We start from the raw sequence: 22686 nt of genomic DNA, 5'->3' as shown, positions 1-22686 counted from the left end.
TGGAAATTGAAATGTTCTGTGGTGCCTCTCCTGCTCCCAGTCGGCCAGTTTGACAGCCTGCCCATCTCTAAAAAAAAAAAATCTCCCAATTAATAGTGGATGGGATCATTTGTAATCGGGAGAACAAGAACTCTTCAGAAAATTTGCACTCTTTATTGCCTATTAGCTAACAACTTGCTGTTTTGTGTGACATAAAATTAAATATAGGATACATAAAACCAATAAAGAAAAGAGACAAGTAAGAAAATACACATTTCTTCAATCCTTAGCTCCTAGCATTTTTTTCCTCTCTAATCTTGCTACAGCTTACCTTTCTGCGAAAGAATCTATTACCTCATCAAAGCTTGTCAAACGATTCGCTACATGAAAAATCGAAATGTAGTTATCTAATACCGAAAAAGCTGTTAAACACAAATAATACCCAAGACTGGTATGTCGTTTCTCGATCTGATTATGTCTATTTTGTCACTGTCTGCTAGATAAAACAAAAGAGGCCTTTCTAATATTGGAACAATTTTGTAAGACACACCAAATAAACGAGACTCTTTTGGCACAAATGGCCATTTTCATAACACAACAGGATATATAATTCACGAAGTGCCAATATCAAATGCCTATTAGGCCTACTACAAGCAAAAAGCTTTATGTTAGGAAATAGTTTCACATTTCATTCATACACACCAGCTTCTCAAGCAAGAGATCGAAAAGTAGCATTAAGAAATTTTTATATAAATTTGGAATTGTCTTATTCTTCCATAATTTGTGTGATGTCCCCGTTTCTTCTCCTTCCTCGTTCTAACAAACAATCTTGTCATCATCAATTCTGCAGCTATTCCTGCCATTGTCAAAATTTGTTTGGCGATTAATTTCACTAACCCTGCCAGAGTCACAGGTTTAGTTATCCCACGATTGTTCTCCGGTTAGGCATTATTATGTGTTCGTACAACACGTTTTCCGTGCTACTCCCCGAATAGAACTTAAGCGGCTGCTAGCCGGGGACTGTACAATCTGGTCCTTACTAGTATAGTGACCTGGCCAAAAATTTGTCAATATTTCATTTTCTTGGGTACACCGAGAAGATAGTACATAATCTTTCTAACCTGTTATTCCTATCAGTCATTTATTTCCATTCTGGTAGCATGAATCTATGAATTTTGCTAGTAGTTATAACAACACTGATCATTCGCAAACCCAATCAACCGCATAATCAGTGATTGGCATTCATCCATTCAGCTTTACTCCGCTCAGCTTGTATAGCCCCGTCCCCTTTTGTCTACAGAAAGTTTATTTCTAGATGGGACGAGGATTCTCCTGACAGACACATCACATACACTATGCACACTTTCAAAATGAACTTACGATTCATTCAGAAATCAGCTTAAAATGTGTTCAAAAATGTTCAAAAACCAACAGGGATGCGTTTCAAAATCATATGTATAACTGATAGACAAACGTGCACTGGATGCTAGGCACTTTGTGAAACAAGTTTTTTTTCCGTAACCAACATGGAGTTGATCCTCTCGATCTTGAACAGGGTTTTATTCACGCCTTTTACAAAGAGAGAAAACCACTTTATGTTTATCTCATGCTAACTCACTAATGGTACGACTACATCCTAAGTATTATTGACACATTTGACAAGTTTGCTTGGCTGTACCCTGAAACGACAGGTTCAACAAAATTGCTTGGCACGAGCCAAAGGATATGCTGACATCATCAGCAACGACGTCATCACCCTTTGTAAACTTCTTCATAAATTCTGGATCACTGTCAACTTCATTCAGCAATTCCCCTTCTCGACCCTCTTTGAAATGTTTATACCACTCATAAACTCTTGCCTTACCTATAGTAGATTCGTCAAAAGCCACAATCAACATTTTGAATGTGGTGCTGCACTTTATTCCATTTCTCAAGCAAAGTTTAAAGGAGATTCTTAAATCCAACTTTTTCTAAAGTAAAAATTTACCAAGCACTGGAAAAAACATATACAAATTAAAAAATTCCCATTACTTTTTGATCACACCTTGCATAATTGTGATGTGAGGCTTAATCTGTGTATGGATCTTAAATAAATGAGAGCATGGTATTTTCCCAACATTTCTGTGGTATAGTGAATTAGAGATATGTTGAACTGATAGTACTGTTTTGTACCATTTTCTGTGTTTTCATCTTTGTCATTGTGATCGTTTCACAGCTTTTGTTACTAATAATAACTTTACACTAGTGCCTACGCTAAAGCACTGAAGATGATCATTACGTCATCGGAAGTCGATTTTGCTGTCAATAAATCATCAAAATTATGGCCAACGCTGACCTTCCTTCTAATTTAACAAATAAATGTTTCACTTTCAACATCAGTCTCAACATACTTCTAAAATATTCTGATTGTTAGTTTTCCCAAATTGTGTCAAGATCACATCCTTACCCCACAACCTTAGACAATCCATTATCTTGTAGTTAGTTATGTTGATCTTCAGAGTCAATGAGCACCTTCTCCTCTTGACTGCACTGTTGAGCTTTTTTAAACATGAAACTGGTGACCCTCTTCTTAACATCATTTACATCCGTTTTTGGATTCTTAGTTTGATTCCTTTCCTTCGTGCATTCAGGCAAGACATGGCCAAACTCACTGCAATTACAGCAACTCTTGCCCTTGCTTCTGTGGTTGCAATAACTTTATTTATGGCTGCTGGCACAATAACTGAAACACTACTAGTTCCAAATCAAACTGCACTTTCAGTACTCGTATTAACTGAGTCTTCAGCCTCTTTGTTGCTGGTGTCCCTTATAGTTTGATTGCCATTATTACTGTCATTTCCTCCTGCAATGACTTCACATTACTTCCATAGTGTCTCCTTTATTTCCTTGCATTTTTTTGTTGTGCCACAAAATATTACATTGGTGCATAAGTTTGTAGCACTTTTGTTTTGCCTGTTGGTTCAAATGGCTCTAAGCACCATGGGGCTTAACATCTGAGGTCATCAGTCCCCTAGACTTAGAACTACTTAAACCTAACTAACCTAAGGACAGTACACACATCCATGCCCGAGGCAGGATTCGAACCTGCAACCATAGCAGCAGCACTGTTACGGGCTGAAGCGCCTAGAACCGTTCGGCCACAGTGGCTGGCTGTGTGTTGGTATTCTGGTTGCTATGGGTTTATTTATTGATTATCATATTTATTTGCAGTTCACTGCCACTACTTGAGTTTACATATTGTCATTTTGTAATTTGGAGATTGTGAGTGGAGCTGTGAGCACTAGAAAAACGGGTGCCAAATGTAGAAATCTGAACATTTCCGATGTATTCTTCTGCTCAAGTTCAATAGAGCGGTTACAGCAGCGGAGGTGGCCAGAATCATTTGTGCCATGTATGGGGATAATGCCATTTGACGGAGCACAGCAAAACAATGGTTTACTAGTTTTTAGGAGGACCATTCTGACCTTAGCGTCTCTCCACATTCAGGAATTCGGGGTTTAATGAAGATTGTTTAAACACATTAATCCACAATAATTCATCACTGGCAAATGTGACAGCGATCAATCCATGAGTATTTGATACTTGCATGCAATGGGGAAGATTCAAAGTTTGGGCGTAAGGTTATTGCATGCTCTAGGTAAAAAATCACAAAAATCAGCAGGTGGCCATATATGCATCTCTGCTTGTTTGTCATTAATGAGCTCGTGAACAACACTGACCATTCCTATCCTATATCATCGCTGGTGATGAGAAACAGAGTCTTTATGGTAACATAAGGAAGAGAATGAAATGGTTGAGCCCAAACAAAGCGGAAACTTCCCTTACAAAGACCTGCACGCATCTACAAAAGAAATGTTATGCACCTGGTGGAACAGCAATGGTGTGGTGTACTACGAATTGCTTCCCCGAGATGTAACTATCACTGCTTACAATGATTGTCAACAACTGAGACTTCTTGCAGAGGCAATCCAAGAACAGGGACCAGGAAGACTGCATGAAGTGATGCTACTCCACTGTAACACCTGCCCTTATTATGCTAGACTGAGAAAAAATGCTATACAGGAGTCAAGTTGGAAAGTCATTCTGCACCCACCTTACTCATCTGATCTAGCACCCTCAGATTTTCACCTTTCCTGTTCTCTATCAAACAACCTGCAAGGAACTTCCTTTTCAGATGAAAAAAAACACAGAATTGAAATGGTACCCCAGCATTGGTAGACTTGTAAATAGTGAAGAAGAATATTTTATTGAATGACTCAAGTCTTTGTTAGGTGTATCTGTTGTGTTATGAAATTTATGGAAAAACACTACGAACTTATGCACCAGCCCAATATAAGTTTTGTGACTGAATGGTCTCCTCCCTTGCCTATCATGTAAAGGAATGATAAGCCATTATCAACATCTTTTAGGTTGGATATCTCTCAGATTATGACAAAATACTTGTGAAGAGAGACTTCCACTTTCTTCTTTCATTGAGACAGTTGTTTGTGTATCTCTGTTGTGGTATCACCGCCAGACACCACACTTGCTAGGTGGTAGCTTTTAAATCGGCCACGGTCCGGTAGTATACGTCGGACCCGCGTGTCGCCACTGTCAGTGATCGCAGACCGAACGCCACCACACGGCAGGTCTAGAGAGACGTACTAGCACTCGCCCCAGTTGTACAGACGACTTTGCCAGAAGGGGATCACTGACAAATACGCTCTCATTTGCCGAGACGATAGTTAGCACAGCCTTCAGCTAAGTCAATTGCTACGACCTAGCAAGGCGCCATCACCAAGTTATATTGAGATGATAATACTGTATAAACAAGACCAATGTTCAACAATTATGGATTAAAGTTAAGTATTACAGCAACTGCGTCCATTTTCTAAGTTCTCATTTCCTTTTTAACTGTTCCAGACCTCACGCCAATCTGCGTGAGCTTAACGCGTGCCTTTCGGCTTCCTCTCATTGTGTCTAGGCTGTCTTGCCTAGACACAACATCTGTAGCATTGGTCTTCACATCAATCTTCTATCCCCCAAAATCAGGCATTTGCAATAAGTTTCAAAACATTAAAAAGGCAGTCCACTCAAAGACCCATTTCTCACACTGAGTATCCTTCACTGCCATTAATTTCTTTTTTAAGTGTTCCACCAATGTCATGACACAACAGTGAAAATTTTCAATAATTATGTGGACTGATATGAACAACAACAACAACAACAACAACAACAATTACTACTACAGCATCATCATCAATTTCTATAGTCAACACTTACTTTTTCAGTTTTGTATAACATCATAATTTCTACATATCACATCAATTTACTTACAGTTCACTTTTCACAAGAGTGTAAAACTGCATAACCTTATCTGTTATAACACCCTAAAATTAATGCAAAGGTAAACTTGAGAATTCCTACACAGAATTCCAGGTCAAAACATATTTTGTGAAAAATGTTTTGTTTCACTGGATACTACACATTTCCTCATATCAAATAAAATATATCTTTGCAATATTCAGTTACTGCTACTTCTCATTAAAATGTGAAATCTGTCTTCAAATAACTCCTCATCTAAAACCCACAAAAAACACACTGATTCAGACAAAATGACAGATGAGAATTTCATTGTAACCATCACAGATAGGCAGCCAAAAATTATATCATTATTTGCTCAGTTGATCTTGGCTGAGCCTCCAAAATTTGCAGGAATGACAGTTTCAAATTTTAGGTAATTATTTATTATAAAAAAGAATACATACACAAATCATAAAATGAAAAAAAAGAACATATTGCCGCTCTACTTTGATCATACAGCTACTTTGATCATACAGTTACTCATCTCCCATTTGTCTCTGGCGAGTCTGGATTACTTGGCTTTGTGGCACATCTGCTCTTCATTGGCATGAAAACCTCTAAATGCCCCATCCTAGTCCAATTACTGTGCCTTAGAGAAGGTCTTACTACATCTATAAATACCTACTTATATTAAAGAAAAAATATTTTGTTAAAATTTGGCACACAGTAACTGCTGTGCCACATGGTTGGATAATTAACTCGGTATCTATACTTTAGTTCTAATCATCTTTCAGTTCACGATACAGCTTATTGCACTTGCCAGCCACTTAATGGAACCACAATTCTCCTCTTTTGTGGCAGGTTTCAGCACTGTCACATCAGTTCACTATGTGCCCTTGGGAGGTAATGCAAAAATGAATTGGTTGGCAATGATCATTTTAAAAGAGATCTAACTGAATTTATGCGCCAATTTGTTGATAAGGACAAGACATCAGTGCACCACTTCATGTCTAAAATTAAAAAGAAATCAAAGCAATGGACGGACACAAGTGGCCATGCACCACAAGAGTGCTGATTTCATGTTCTAGAAAGTTAATGCCAATGATCCCTGGTCAGCAAACTATGAAGATGAAAGGTAAATGGGTCTACGCCTAGAAAACATTCACCAATGCCGAGTGGAGACTTTTCCACATCTCTTACAGCTTCAGCTATGAAGTCAACTAACAAGAAGAATTATGAGGGATGAATGAAAGGTAGTGCCTCTACCTTAGTTAATTGGGTTTGGATGGGATTATTTTAATAAATCAAATGCAGAAATAATCCTCAGAATGTGATCTTTAATCACAAATATTCACTTTTCCACCTAATCACCAGCCAATTGGAAACATTTCTGCCAATGATGAACAAGTTTTCTAAAGCCGTCATGGAAGAAGTCGACACTCTGTCTCCACAACCAAAGTCTCATAGTTCTCTCAACGTCTTTATAAGAAGCATAATGATTTACCCGCAGTTTGTCTTTCATTATTGGAAACAGGTGGAAGTCAGACAGTGCTAAACCTGGACTGTATGGAGGATGCCGTACGGTGGTGAGACTCAGTCTCTGAAGTTCCACTGTGGTGGCACATGAAGTGTGTGGTTTAGCATTGTCATGCTGCAGGGAAACATTTCCCTTTTCCTTTCGAACCTTTGTTAGCCATCGTTTCAGAGTTCGCAATGTTGCGAAGTAATGCTCTGAATTTATTATTGTTCCACGATCAAGGAAATCAACACGGATAACAACATCTGCGCCCCAGAACACTGTGTCACACAGGTCAGATGTTCCTGCCTCAACATCTTTAAACTTAATTGCCCAACGATGCACAGTACTCACATCGACACAATCACCATAAACTGCTTTCATTCTCTGATGTATCTCCTTTGGGGTGACACCTCCTGCTGTCAAGAATTCAATGACTGCACATTGCTTAAATTGCACTGTCCGACCGTCTGCGCAGGATTCCATACTTTACACTGTAACAACAAAACCGTTCAATGCTAAGGCTTCCCACCAACTGGAGCTGTAGAGAAGAGGCAACGGAACAAGCCAGTACCTCCCACATACCAATGCTGCCAACTGTTGAAGAGTTATGATGGTGGAGGCATTACTTTTTGGTCAATCCACGTACATCAAGTCATAAGGGATGAAACAAATGCATGGCACTGGCATCCATCCATTGCTTTGATTTCTGTTTAATGCTTGACATGAAGTGGTGCATTGATGTCTTGTCCTTAGTAACAAATTGGTACATAAATTTGAATTCTCAACTAAATTTCTTCTTGTGACATCAAATCTTTTCCACATTGCAGCAAACTGCTCCCCCCCCCCCTCCCACCCCCAAAGACTACACAACCAATAACCTAAAAAAAAATTTAAATGTTTCAATTGTAATTCAGATATTATAACAAGATGATACTGATGAGAAACAGAACAAAATGGAACACAATACCAGGCCAAAAGGATCATGCCTAACAAAGAACTGCTGCTTTTTAATGTCTTCAGCCTCATTTACAGTCTGGAGCTGATATGCACCCAAAAAATACTGTAAGCCTTTGTAATATAACACAAGCAGAGAACCAAATATCAACCAATATTTCCCAAAGCTACTGCAAATGGATAAAGTCTACAACAACACAGACAACACTTTATTACTTCAGGAATACTGGTATTGTAAAACTCTTGGCATGGAGTGGCTACCCTACTAGTCCAAGACACATAGGCTAAATGCAAACATATTACCGAGAGGAAGAGCGAGACTGGCCGGGCCTGACTCTCTAAGCCTTTGGCCAGCCGGTAGTGTGCACTACGGAGAGGTTATGCATGCATCCATCCAAGAGTGGAGGCCTCTGCCAGGGCTAGCATGTTGAGGATTCTGTGGCACACAATACAGCTGCACGCCCACGTCATGGGTATAGAATCTTACACAGGTCACTACACCCCTCACCCCTGAATAGTAACTTCGGTAGTGGCCAAGGAGCACCGGGCTATGTATGGAAAATGTGTCAATAACAATCAGCTAAAACACGTTCAGAAATGAACCTGCAAAATCCACATGGAAGTATTAGCAGGGCTGGGTTGCTGGCTGCCATGGGGAAAAAGAAGGCTTGAGAGCCACCTATTAACTAGCACACCAAATACTCCGCCTCCCGGTCAGTGCAGCGTCAGTCTGCAAGCCAAGGCTTCAGTGTGGGAAACACCCCAGTGACCCTCATGCAACAGCTGTAAGACCTCCCACCAGAAACTTTCGGAAATGACCACCTAGGAGCTGGGTCATGATGGAGAGCAGGACAACCATATCTAAGACTGACAGATGATAGCGCAAGACACAATAATTACAAAGTGGATTAGAAGTGCAGCCTGGATGACGAGTCAACCAAACCTGCTGGACAGGGTGGACAATCTGCTCGAAGCGGGGTCAGATGCAGTGCCCTTGGCGATCCAGGTACTAGTGACCAAACAACCTTCTATTGCTTGGAGGGACGCGACATAGAAGTGAAAACACCCGAGAACCTCCCTGTCACACTTGGTGTCCGGACTGACAGGCAGTGTGAATAACGAGTCCACACAGGCATGGCACCCAGAGTGGCAAAAATGGATGTCATAGTGGTATTTGGAGAGAAACAATGCCCACTGCTGCAAGCCGTGGGCCACCTTATTGCGGTCATGGGCGGATAGACTGCATAATGAAACAAACAGCTTGTGGTCCATAATTTGGTATTTGGTGCCATACAAGAACATGTGAAATTGCATGACCACATATGCAATGGTCAGAGGCTTCTTCTCAACCTGAAGAAAGCAGAGGACCTGTGCTGGACTCAAGAATTTTGGATGCAAACACTAGTGGCTGCTCTCAGCCATTTGCATCCTAATGGGGGAAGACTGCCCCCATGCTGTACTACAAGGTGTCCGTAACCAAAACCAATGGTTTGTTAGGATCAAAAGCAGCTACACACAGCGCTGTCCTGAGGCGGGCCTTCACCATGGAAAAGGCCTCACGCCTTGCCAGAGACCAGACAAAGGAAGCACTGTTGTAGAGAAGGGGGTAGAGAGGGTGGGCAATGGTGGATGCCACGGGGATAAATAGGTAGTAGCAGGAAATTTTACCCAAGAAAGCCTTAAGTTCATGCAACAACAAGAGACAGGGAAAGTCCGTAATGGCCTTGACGAGACTCACCAGGGGTTGGACACCCTGCCATGATATGATGTGGCCCACATACTCAAGAGAGGGTTGGAAAAATTTAGACTGCAATGCAGAGCCACGGACTGAAGCGTTTTGAAAAGGGTCCAGAGATTGTGCAGGTGGTTGCTCATAATACATTTGGTAGTGACAATATCATTTAGATAATTGAAATAGTGTGGAATAGTTGATGTGACCTGTTCTGAACAGCGCTGAAATACTCTGGGACATTTGCCATGCCAAACATTAACTGTAGGTATTGATACAGGCCAAATGGTGTATTAAGAACCGTGACATGCTTGAACAAACATTTGGAGAAGAATTGACCCCTGCTAAGCGTGTGAATAGCTCTTCGGGCATGGCAATGGGTATGTGTTGAGCACAGACAGTGAATTCATAGTGACCTTAAAATCATCGCAAAGTCACAGTCTACCACAGGGTTTTATCACAATGACAAGGGGTGTGGCCCATTCACTAGAGGGAATGGGAACCACAATCCTGACAGATGCGAGCCAGTCCAGCTCCACCTTGACTTGGGAGTGGAGGGCTATCAGAATCTGCCGGGCGATTCAAAGTTTGTGTGCACCCGCTAAAATATCCTGAAATTTGGAGCACACAGATTCAATTGACTGATAGAGGACATCTGCAGATAGCAACTGTATCAAGTTCATGACTGAAGAACCGAAGGCCTGAAAGGCATCAAACTCGAAAAGGTTTGCTGAACTAGAATTGTGAACAACAATAAAGATACTAAGCAGAATTACTGATCTATAGCTACCATCACTGTACATTGGTGAAGCAGCATGATAAAATGGAAGACTGTGGAGGATGTGCAGTGGGTTGACCCAACTGATACTGGACATCAGCTTTGACATATGACGTAGTGATGATGTGTCACTTGACATTGTACGAGCACTAACAGATGTCAAATAGAACCATGAGAATATTCTTTTTCCAACTACATTATCTTTTAGCATACAGCGTAGGAGCCCACTAGAAGCACTTCCATATGTGAATATCAGATAGACGAAGAGGTGCATAACAGAAGAGCATTGTGTCTGCACTGCACAGTTGACTAAGTGGTGAATCAGGTGTTCCTGATGTTCTCTTTCATACTACACTCCTGGAAATGGAAAAAAGAACACATTGACACCGGTGTGTCAGACCCACCATACTTGCTCCGGACACTGCGAGAGGGCTGTACAAGCAATGATCACACGCACGGCACAGCGGACACACCAGGAACCGCAGTGTTGGCCGTCGAATGGCGCTAGCTGCGCAGCATTTGTGCACCGCCGCCGTCAATGTCAGCCAGTTTGCCGTGGAATACGGAGCTCCATCGCAGTCTTTAACACTGGTAGCATGCCGCGACAGCGTGGACGTGAACCGTATGTGCAGTTGACGGACTCTGAGCGAGGGCGTATAGTGGGCATGCGGGAGGCCGGGTCGACGTACCGCCGAATTGCTCAACACATGGGGCGTGAGGTCTCCACAGTACATCGATGTTGTCGCCAGTGGTCAGCGGAAGGTGCACGTGCCCGTCGACCTGGGACCGGACCGCAGCGACGCACGGATGCACGCCAAGACCGTAGGATCCTACGCAGTGCCGTAGGGGACCGCACCGCCACTTCCCAGCAAATTAGGGACACTGTTGCTCCTGGGGTATCGGCGAGGACCATTCGCAACCATCTCCATGAAGCTGGGCTACGGTCCCGCACACCGTTAGGCCGTCTTCCGCTCACGCCCCAACATCGTGCACCCCGCCTACAGTGGTGTCGCGACAGGCGTGAATGGAGGGACGAATGGAGACGTGTCGTCTTCAGCGATGAGAGTCGCTTCTGCCTTGGTGCCAATGATGGTCGTATGCGTGTTTGGCGCCGTGCAGGTGAGCGCCACAATCAGGACTGCATACTACCGAGGCACACAGGGCCAACACCCGGCATCATGGTGTGGGGAGCGATCTCCTACACTGGCCGTACACCACTGGTGATCGTCGAGGGGACACTGAATAGTGCACGGTACATCCAAACCGTCATCGAACCCATCGTTCTACCATTCCTAGACCGGCAAGGGAACTTGCTCTTCCAACACGACAATGCACGTCTGCATGTATCCCGTGCCACCCAACGTGCTCTAGAAGGTGTAAGTCAACTACCCTGGCCAGCAAGATCTCCGGATCTGTCCCCCATTGAGCATGTTTGGGACTGGATGAAGCGTCGTCTCACGCGGTCTGCACGTCCAGCACGAACGCTGGTCCAACTGAGGCGCCAGGTGGAAATGGCATGGCAAGCCGTTCCACAGGACTACATCCAGCATCTCTACAATCGTCTCCATGGGAGAATAGCAGCCTGCATTGCTGAGAAAGGTGGATATACACTGTATTAGTGCCGACATTGTGCATACTCTGTTGCCTGTGTCCATGTGCCTGTGGTTCTGTCAGTGTGATCATGTGATGTATCTGACCCCAGGAATGTGTCAATAAAGTTTCCCCTTCCTGGGACAATGAATTCACGGTGTTCTTATTTCAATTTCCAGGAGTGTATATGATGTAATAAGCTCTATGTCTGTTTGTACTTTAGTTCTTCCAAATCTTGACATTGGTTATGCCACTGTCAGATACTTGATGGTTGTGTTCCACTCAGAGCTGCCCTAGCCCAGTTCAAAGAAAATTTATTCCCACACTCAATTACTATTCTGCTGTGCAACATGAGGAGGTTGTTGTTGTTGTTGTTGTTGTTGTAGACTAATCTGGAGCATAGCTTGAGGTCCAGGTTACATTGGAATGTGGCTGTTCAGTTGTACACTGGCGAAGTCAATCAATGTGGATACAGACTCTTAGGAGGTGGTAAAGTACTGATCTTCTACTAGATTTAATAATGATGTACAATGCACCTAGCATAACTGTCATAACTGTTTCCTGAATGCCATTCAGAGACAATCTCTGTGGCATAAGGAATATGAGATCAACAACATTTTGATTCGAATTTCAGGGAATACAAGAGACTGGGAAGAACCATTACGATGACCTCCAAATCAGTTTTACAGTGCTTATTTGGTGGCACCTAAACTAGACATATAACAAATTTTACACAGATAACTACAGTAACCAGAACTGCTTTAGTAAACACAATATATAAGGACACCCCTCATATCTTCTGATACCATTTGCTCATACCGTGAAAGAGATGTATACGTCTTCAGTAAGCATAAGCAAACATGGTTGTTTTAACATATTCCAGTCTAGAGAACGATTTCACTCACCAGTGTATTCTTTTAAATGTGACATCATATGTTACATAACTGGAGTCCGCAATGTTTGGCTAAAGAGTAGATTAGAGCCAGTTACGGTGATGTTTCTCTACTGTTCACAGGTTGGCAGTGCTTGTTTCCTATACCCAATGCAATGATACTTTCATATAACCATATGTTACATAACTGGAGTCTGCAATGTTTGGCTAAAGAGTAGATTAGGGCCAGTTACGGTGATGTGTCTATACTGCTCACAGGTTGGCAATGCTTGTTTCCTATACCCAATGCAATGATACATTCATAAAACCAATGAGTGGCAAGAAAGGGGGGCAATGAATTTCTACTGCCAAACTAGGAACCATTCTCTGTCTTCTTTCTGAAAATTGTAAGGTTGTTGTTATGATAGGATCTAACAGCACAGCATATATTGCTGCAAGCGACACTAGCAGCAAATTAAACTTTCTATCTTAATTGACTGTTTCTACTGAATGTGTTAAAATTTCCAAGGCAGTGATATACTGACACGTGGAAGCCATACTATTCTTTTGCCTCTTATTTCAAAACAGGTCACTAGTCAACTGCTCTCATACTGCTTGCACAGAACTACCAGGTGGCATCCTTTTTGTTCCCATTATATATCATGCCAAGTGCTGACGACATTGCTGCACAAAATATTAAGTACTCCAATGACCATGAACTAGACTTTTGATTTGTTTGTATGTCTTAGGTTACGATCACAATGGCTCCAATATCAATGGATTCTGCTGCCGACCGACATCGGCCAAAGATGGACGATCTCTTCAAATCAGTATGCCACTACATGCACGGTCTTACTATAGCTGGTCTTATCACCTAAACATACATACTTTGATGGTAATCAGTGAAATACAATTCTTTTTTTTTTTTTTTTTTTTTTTTTTTTTTTTTTTTTTTTTTTTTTTTTTTTTTTTTTTTTTTGCCAAATCAACCGATGTTCTCGCGCATAAAATATGAAGTGTAAGAAACTGGTAAGAGTAGTCCAAGAAAGAGTGAGATTGTGGCATCCTGAGGATGAAAATATCAAAATCGGAATATAGTTCAGAATATAAGGATAGAAATTGCAGGTTTATTCAAAACCTCAAATAGGTGACATTTTTACTGGAAATTTTAGGCGTAAATTATACCCTCAAAAAATAATTTGTTCAATGGAGAGGGTGGTGGATCTTACAAGCTTATAGCTACTATACAAGATGTTTTATTGTGGTAGGTTATCATTAGTTGTCCACAATTATTATTGCTGCTTACTGGCGTTTTATGCCAGTAGTTTAGTGACTGTTAATATGAAATGGTTTGGAAATGTAGTGTATGGCACATATTTCCATTTTTAAGTGCCTTATGTTTTCAGAGTGTCTTATTCCACACTTTATGGTTGATTTTTACTTGTGTGGTAAATAACAGTCATTGAAGGTTAACTGATGTGTGACCGCACAACTTTAAACAAGTACAGTGAAACAGAGTGTTTATAACTTGCTTTTCGAACACCATGAATTATCTTGGGTATGTAACAGAACATATATCCCATCATCGCATATATTGGTCTTGGTGCATCTGATAACCTCCATCAGTTTTTGGCAGAGTTGAGGTGGTAGGTTAGATTTAGATTTTAACCTTTTAGGGTGAGGTGGACACCATGATGCCACTGTGTTTCAATATGAGTACTGCATAGCAGCTTTTGCTATTAAAGAGAAGCCGAATGCATGTGAACGAGCTTTCCTGTCTCATAAAGAACATGGAGAATATTGTACATACTGTTCTCAGTTAAAGGCCTAACCAGACAAGTTCTACGAATATGTGAGATAACAGGGAAAATGTTCTGTTACATATTCAAGATAATTCTTGGTGACCTTGAAAAGCAAGTTATAAACACTCTGATTCACTGTATTTATTTAAAGTTGTGCTGAAGTATGTCAATTAACCTTCAGTAACTGTCATTCAGCACACAAATAAAAGACACGCAAAAAGTGTAGTATAAGCTACGCTGAAAACCTAAAGCAATTAAAAGTGGAAATACGTAGCATACAACACATGTACACTACCCTACTGGCATACAAGGCCAGTAAGCAGTAATAATAATTTGTAGACAACCTACCACAAAAAGGATCCAATACAGTGGCTATAAGCATAAAAGATAGACCACTCTTTTCATTTGAACAAATTAATTTTTGAGGTTATAATCTATGCCTAAAATTCCCAGAAAATATTCGCCTATTTGAAGTTTTGAATAAACCTGTGATTTCGGTCTATAAAGTCTGAACTATATCCTAATTATATCTTCAGCCTCAAGATGCCACAAACTCACTCTTTCTTGGACTAAACTTAACAGTTTCCCACACTCCATATTTTGTGTGCAAGAATGTTGGTTGATTTGAATGAAGAAAACAAAATGATCTGAATTTCACCGATTGTCGTCTGAAGTCTGTATGTTCAGGAGATAGGATCGGCTATATGGTCACTGTGCATACAGTGGCATACTGTTTTGGAAAGATCAGCCATCCCCAGCCAATGTCAGTCATCGGCGGAATCCACCAATATTGGAGCCACTGTGACTGCACCCTTAATTGTAACATCATTCGTGTTCTTCAACAAAATGTAGTTTATCTACTATGGGTGGCAGTTTATATTGTTTCATATACTACACCTGTCAGTATAGGGGTCTAGTGGACAAGATGTGTGTATTGAAGACTATGATACTGCCATTACGCTTTGCATTTATAATGGATGTTGAGGTGACAGACTGAACGAGTGCACAGTCTGATGTTTTGGTAAGTTTGGAAGGTGATAGTTAGTTGTTAATGGGTGAAGCTAATAAGTGTGGTGCATTTATTTTATTTTATTTATTTCTTTAATGAAGACACTGGTGACAGACTGCTTTGCAACTTTTGTTCTTTGTATATACACCACTGTTTCACAGTTACAATTATGTCCATGCTGAAAAACAATTTTTCCACTTTTGTCTGATATTTTCACTTTTATAATATGTTTCAAGGTCTGTTAGTTCATTGATTTTTGTTTTAATATTGTTAGTGACATCACCTATTAGGTGTTTCTTGAGGGTCTTACCTTTACCATCTTAAAGAGGTCACTCGTCTGTCAGCGCAGTATCACACTGTTTATTAATTCCACAAAACACACTCGTATCTTCTAACATAATTAAAATACTTCACTTTTTTCACATAGGAGGAGAAGTTATGTCAAATAACCACAAGAAGTTGCATAATTCATACCAGGAAGACTTACATGAATGCAGAAATTTCTAGAAATAATTTAATTTGTAAAATAATTTCCACAAGGCAATAAATAAACTGGCACTGAAAATTACTCAGACTAGTATATCCTTAAATGAGGTATAGATAGTGTAATTTCTTGGCAGAGGGCATCACAGAGAAATAACTGTCACATTGTGAAAGTATTACATAAGGTCACCAGATAACAATACTCATATATTAAAAACAACTACTGCCTGATCAAATAGTGTCTGCCAATGAGCACAAAAGTTTAAAAAAGAAGGGAAGGAAAGCTAGTGTTACATATTATTTATGTCAAAGTTGTTAGGTTTGTGGGACCATCCTATCAGAAAAAGGGAAGTATTTGTGGCCTAGATGAATAAACAAATCTATCATTTATTGACAATAATATAATGGAGCCCTGTGTGAGACCTGTGCCTTTAAGAGTAAGTTAAGACTTGAACAACACACCCCAAAACAGTAGTTGCGGTACTGACTTCTGCAATATCTAATTCAAGTATTATCGTAATATACGACTCCAAAAGGACACTGTGGAATTCTTGAACTGTGTTTCTATCCTGAATATCATCATCATCATTTAAGACTGATTATGCCTTTCAGCATTCAGTCTGGAGCATAGTCCCCCTTATAAAATTCCTCCATGATCCCCTACTCAGTGCTAACATTGGTGCCTCTTCTGATGTTAAGCCTATTACTTCAAAATCGCTCTTAACCGAATCCAGCCTACCCTCTACTGCTGAACCCGTGAGTCTCTTGGGTAACCTTGCTTCTTCCATGCGTGTAACATGACCCCACCATCTAAGCCTGTTCGCCCTGACTGCTACATGTATAGAGTTCATTCCCAGTTTTTCTTTGATTTCCTCATTGTGGACACCCTCCTGCCATTGTTCCCATCTACTAGTACCTGCAATCATCCTAGCTACTTTCATATCCGTAACCTCAACCTTGTTGATAGGGTAACCTGAATCCACCCAGCTTTCGCTCCCATACAACAAAGTTGGTCGAAAGATTGAACGGTGCACAGATAACTTAGTCTTGGTACTGACTTCCTTCTTGCAGAAGAGAGTAGATCGTAGCTGAGTGCTCACTGCATTAGCTTTGCTACACCTCGCTTCCAGTTCTTTCACTATGTTGCCATCCTGTGAGAATATGCATCCTCAGTACTTGAAACCGTCCACCTGTTCTAACTCTGTTCCTCCTATTTGGCACTCAATCCGTTTATATCTCTTTCCCACTGACATTACTTTTGTTTTGGAGATGCTAATCTTCATACCATAGTCCTTACATTTCTGATCTAGCTCTGAAATATTACTTTGCAAACTTTCAATAGAATCTGCCATCACAACCAAGTCATCCGCATATGCAAGACTGCTTATTTTGTGTTCACCTATCTTAATCTCACCCAGCCAGTCTATTGTTTTCAACATATGATCCATAAATAATATGAACAACAGTGGAGACAGGTTGCAGCCTTGTCTTACCCCTGAAACTACTCTGAACCATGAACTCAATTTACCATCAACTCTAACTGCTGCCTGACTATCTATGTAAAGACCTTTAATTGCTTGCAAAAGTTTGCCTCCTATTCCATAATCACGTAGAACAGACAATAACTTCCTCCTAGGAACCCAGTCATATGCCTTTTCTAGGTCTATAAAACATAGATACAATTCCCTGTTCCACTCGTAACACTTCTCCCTTATTTGCCATAAGCTAAAGATCTGGTCCTGACACCCTCTAAGAGGCCTAAACCCACACTGATTTTCATCCAATTTGTCCTCAACTAATACTCACACTTTCCTTTCAACAATGCCTGAGAAGATTTTACCCACAACGCTGATCAAAGATATACCTCTGTAGTTGATACAATCTTTTCTGTTTCCATGTTTAAAGATTGGTGTGATTACTGCTTTCGTCCAGTCTGATGGAACCTGTCCCGACTCCCACGCCATTTCAATTATCCTGTGTAGCCATTTAAGACCTGACATTCCACTGTATTTGATGAGTTCCGACTTAATTTCATCCACCCCAGACACTTTATTGCACTGCAATCTACTGACCATTTTCTCCAATTCCTCAAATGTGATCCTATTTACATCATCATTCCTGTCCCATTGTACATCGAAACCTGAAACATTACTGATCGTATTTTCACCTACATTGAGCAACTCTTCAAAATATTCCCTCCATCTGCCCAAGGCATCAAACAGGATTCACCAGCAGTTTTCCTGACCTGTCCAAAATACTTGTCATTTCTTTCTTACCTCCCTTTCAAAGACTGCTAATTACACTCCAGAATGGTTTTCCAGCAGCTTGACCCAAGGTCTCCAACCTGTTTCCAAAGTCTTCCCAAGATTTCTTCTTGGATGCTGTAATTATCTGTTTGGCTTTGTTTCTTTCTTCAACATAACTTTCTCTGTCTACCTGAGTTCTAGTATGCAGCCATTTTTGATATGCCTTCTTTTTCCTTTTACAGGCTGCCTTGACTGTGTCATTCCACCAAGCTGTTTGCTTCATCCTACCTTTACACACTACTGTTCCAGGACATTCTTTGGCCACTTCTAGTACTGTGTCCCTGTACCTTGTCCATTCCTTTTCCAGTGACTGCAATTTACTAGTACATTCAACTAACTGGTACCTTTCTGAGATCACTGTTATGTACTTGTGTCTGACTTCCTAATCCTGAAGTTTCTCCACTCTTATCCTCCTACACATGGACCTGACCTCCTGCACTTTCGGTCTCACAATACCAATTTAACTGCAGATTAAATAGTGATCAGTGTCATCAAAGAATCCCCTGAATACACGTGTGTCCCTCACAGCCTTCCTGAATTCCTGATCTGTTATTATATAGTCAATGACAGATCTGGTTCCCCTGCCTTCCCAAGTATACCGGTGAATGTTCTTATGTTTAAAAAAGGAGTTTGTGATTACTAAGCCCATACTGGCACAGAAATCCAAGAGCTGTTTCCCGTTCCTGTTGGCCTCCATATCCTCTCCACATTTACCCATAACCTTTTCATACCCTTCTGTTCGATTTCCAATCCTGGCATTAAAATCACCCATGAGCAGAACACTGTCCTTGTCCTTTACTCTAACAACTATATCACTGAGTGTGTCATAAAAACTATCCATCTTATCTTGATCTGTCCCTTCACAATGCGAATATACTGACACAATCCTAATTTTCTTGCTAGACACTGTCAAATCTATCCACATCAGTCATTCGTTTACATACCTTACTGCAACTACACTGGGTTCCATTTCTTTCCTGATGAAAAGCCCTACACCCCGTTGTGCTATTCCTGCTTTGACTCCTGACAGGTAGACCTTGTATTCTCCCACTTCCTCTTCTTTCTCACCCCTTACCCGAATGCCACTAACAGCTAAAACGTCCAATCCCATCTTACTTGCAGCCTCTGCCAGCTCTACCTTCTTCCCAGAGTAGCCCCCCATTGATATTAATAGCTCCCCATTTGGTTACCATTCGTTTGCCGAGTCGTATCTTAGGAGTCCCCGGTTTGTCAATTAGAGGTGGGACTCCGTCACTTTTGCTCTGATTGTTGCCAGCATCATATTTATAGTACCAGGGAAGCAGGTTACTAGCCTTACTTGCCCCGGGTCCCATTGAGTTTTACCCCTAACGGTTGAGGGACTAACCGGTGGATTTGGTAGTCTTTGCCGTCTGAGCACAAAGGTGGCCACGGATCGTAATATGTCCGATATGCCCAGCCTTATTCCAAAGTAACTGGTATCCTGACTGTCAGGACCACTTACTTGGCCACTCATAAGTTGCCCGTGGTTCATGAACTAGGACATGATACCAGGAACCCACACCGTGAACCACCTATCCTGAATATAAAAAGAAAATTTACATTCGAATGACTTCACATCTACAACACAGAAGCACCATTCTTTGAAACTATAATGAGGATATTTATGTATTTCCTATATGGCTTTCAACCTACTGCTTGAAACATTTCATAATCTAAAGCTTCCTTAGGGTTTTCCTGAACATCCTAAAACTGTTTACATTATTTATTCCAAACCATTCTGTGGTAAGTAGAACGTGGAAAAGTGCATAAACAGAATATTAGACAAATAACACATTTCATTAATGTAATACAAACATTGTTTGACTGGCTGCAATTAACAATTATGAACAGATAAAAGAAACATACATGAAAAACAATGGGAATCAGACATAAGCTGCCATGAGAATTTTTCAGAAGTAACACATCATTTCAAGCCTTTTCAAATATATCCACACAATTGAGAAACTAGTATTTTAGTCTTGCTCACGCATACAAGAGAACAGGTGCTGTTAATTTGTGAAAGACTGAGTCTGTTTCACTACACTGACATTCAGTTGTCCATTGACTGTAAAATAAACAATGCAATAAGCACTATTCACTTTCTTTATAGGTATTCCCCATGTCCTTGGTACGATGTTAGTTATTATGCCAGGACTTCTCTCATACGACAAAACAATCATAGGAAGAGCAAGCTTACCAGCAGCATTTGCTGTGGCAAGCGAAGTCAGATTTTCTTACTTATCTTTCCCAACAGAGTATACAGCTATATTCCTCTTACATACAATCACTTTTCCCTTTAAGCAGGAGGGGGGAAGGGGGGATATCCAACTTTGTTGCTCACAGACATTTTCATGGGAAGATAAGTTCCATGTCATTCTCTCACTTGAAACTGGATCCCTTTTAATAAGTAATGTATATTATTTTCTGCCTTGTCTTCCATCAGTAATTGGTTCTATCATTACATTTCACTTCTTCCCTAGTGTACACTGTCCAGCAACATGTCTTTTACGACTGGATAGTGCAATTTTCAAGCTGAGGAAAGCTGCTAGACTACAATATTTTCTTCATCTTCAGTCAGCGCAGTGCATGATTTGACACCTTTGCTGTTTATTTTGAAACACAATATCACACTCGGCACATCAAACTATTTGGCTGCAAAAGTCATTATAATGCCTGCCTGGACAACTTATACCCCTTTTGCAATTTGTTCGGGCTTGTAATTTCTCTTGTGCCTCATATCTGTATCAAGATGCTTGTCATTAGAAGCCAGTTGTTCCAGTGACTGACTTCCACTGGAACCACGATTTACAGAAAGAAAATTCCAAGATAGGAATTCATAAATTAATTAATTTTGGCTACTGATAATATGTTCTGAACTTATTGTAAAAATAAAATCATTCTACCAGTCATTGACAGGGTGTATCAAAGACCGGATCATCAAAAAACATAATGTAACAGTCTTATAACCCAACCTTAAAATTAGAAGGTACAGTTGATCTTAATTTTAACAGGTTGCTTTACTTCATGCAATATCATGGGTCAGTTCCATGTAATACTATAACTAAACTTAACTTGTAAATATCACACACCAGGCAATAAAGAAGAGCTTTACCTTAACATTTGTCTTCATAAAAGTAGGGTAAAATTGCTCTCAACACATCATAAATCATTTTACAATTTATTCTCCTTACAACAAAATCTGGTGTTCAGGATTTCCTAACCTATGATGATGCCACATATAGTAAGACATAAAATGTCCTGTATGTGTATATCAAGGAGACAGGTTTTACTTTCCTTATTATTTCACTCACCTGAGGTAAGTGTCAATTACTGGAATACTGTCAAAGACTCGTTCTCCTACCTTACTCAGTTTCAGATTTATCACAATTACACATAAGAATGAGCTCAGGAATACATAATTTTCCACTGCAGAATTAGATTGTCACTTTTCATAAATCACAGAATCAAAGGCTGATATGCAATCTATATTTACGTTTATTATTATACTGTGGATTCCTTTGTTCTTATAACATGGCAACTATTTTAATATTTGAGACTTGGTTTACCTTTATTTCGTACGTCCTAAAGAATACATTTGCTTTGAAGTAGTACAGAGCTTCATCAATGATGTCTGTATCCTTTGTGAATGTAGGCGCTGGTCCTCTAAATTGTGTTCTAAAAGGTAAAATTGCCATGTTACCCACGACTTGGCTAAATTCCGTAAAGCCTGAATGATACGCCTGAAAAGTGACAACAGCATTGATAAGGTGTCACACCCATTTCTTGAAACAAAAATAAAATGTCGATTTCATCAAGTGTTACTGATGCTGCTGATGTCGAAGATATTGTTAAGGCAGAACAGGAAACAAAATTTTAGCTTACCGGCATTATGACGGCTGCGACTTCAAAATTGCTTTTCAAACTACACAACACACATCAAAACACAAACCACTTCCGCACATCAACACAGTATTATTGTATATTGATGATCTTTGGCGACGACTTTTGTCTTCTCAAAGTTAACAGTGGTAGGGAACAAACGATAAGAATTCTGCTGTGAGAAATGAACGACAGCAGTGACAATGGTTCCCTGAATGTCGATTAATGCTTGCAACAGGATAATTTTTAAAAAAACTAAGAGTTGAATATTATTAAAAGTTTTGCAACGGTTTTTGGGAACTGGACGCTATGTTACAGAATACGCTACATTTGGACTGGCACTAAGAGTTTTGTGCCTGTAGGCCTATTTCGTAAATATAATTTATGGTAAGTGGTTCCAGAGAAATGTTATATCAATCGTGTAAAACATCGCTCTGGAAAGAAAATTTCAACAGTAAACGTGAAGAGGGCTATTCAAGGAAA

The 22686-nt window shown here is 40.4% G+C and overlaps 1 protein-coding gene across 1 annotated transcript in view; it reads right to left on the bottom strand.

Annotated features, from left to right (window-relative positions):
• LOC124544764 (actin-related protein 2/3 complex subunit 3) overlaps positions 1-22364 on the bottom strand; it is a 37462-nt gene extending 15098 nt beyond the window's left edge. Inside the window, exons 1-2 of the mRNA XM_047123440.1 lie at positions 22207-22364; positions 21891-22064 (exon numbers count right to left, since the gene is read on the bottom strand). Coding sequence (XP_046979396.1) covers positions 21891-22064; positions 22207-22212 — 180 coding nt within the window. The 5' untranslated portion in view covers positions 22213-22364. The remainder of the gene's footprint in view (positions 1-21890; positions 22065-22206) is intronic.
• Positions 22365-22686: the final 322 nt, after the last annotated feature.

This window comes from Schistocerca americana, chromosome 8 (assembly GCF_021461395.2).
Source record: "Schistocerca americana isolate TAMUIC-IGC-003095 chromosome 8, iqSchAmer2.1, whole genome shotgun sequence".
NCBI lineage: Eukaryota > Metazoa > Arthropoda > Insecta > Orthoptera > Acrididae > Schistocerca > Schistocerca americana.
This window is presented reverse-complemented; position numbering and strand designations above follow the sequence as displayed.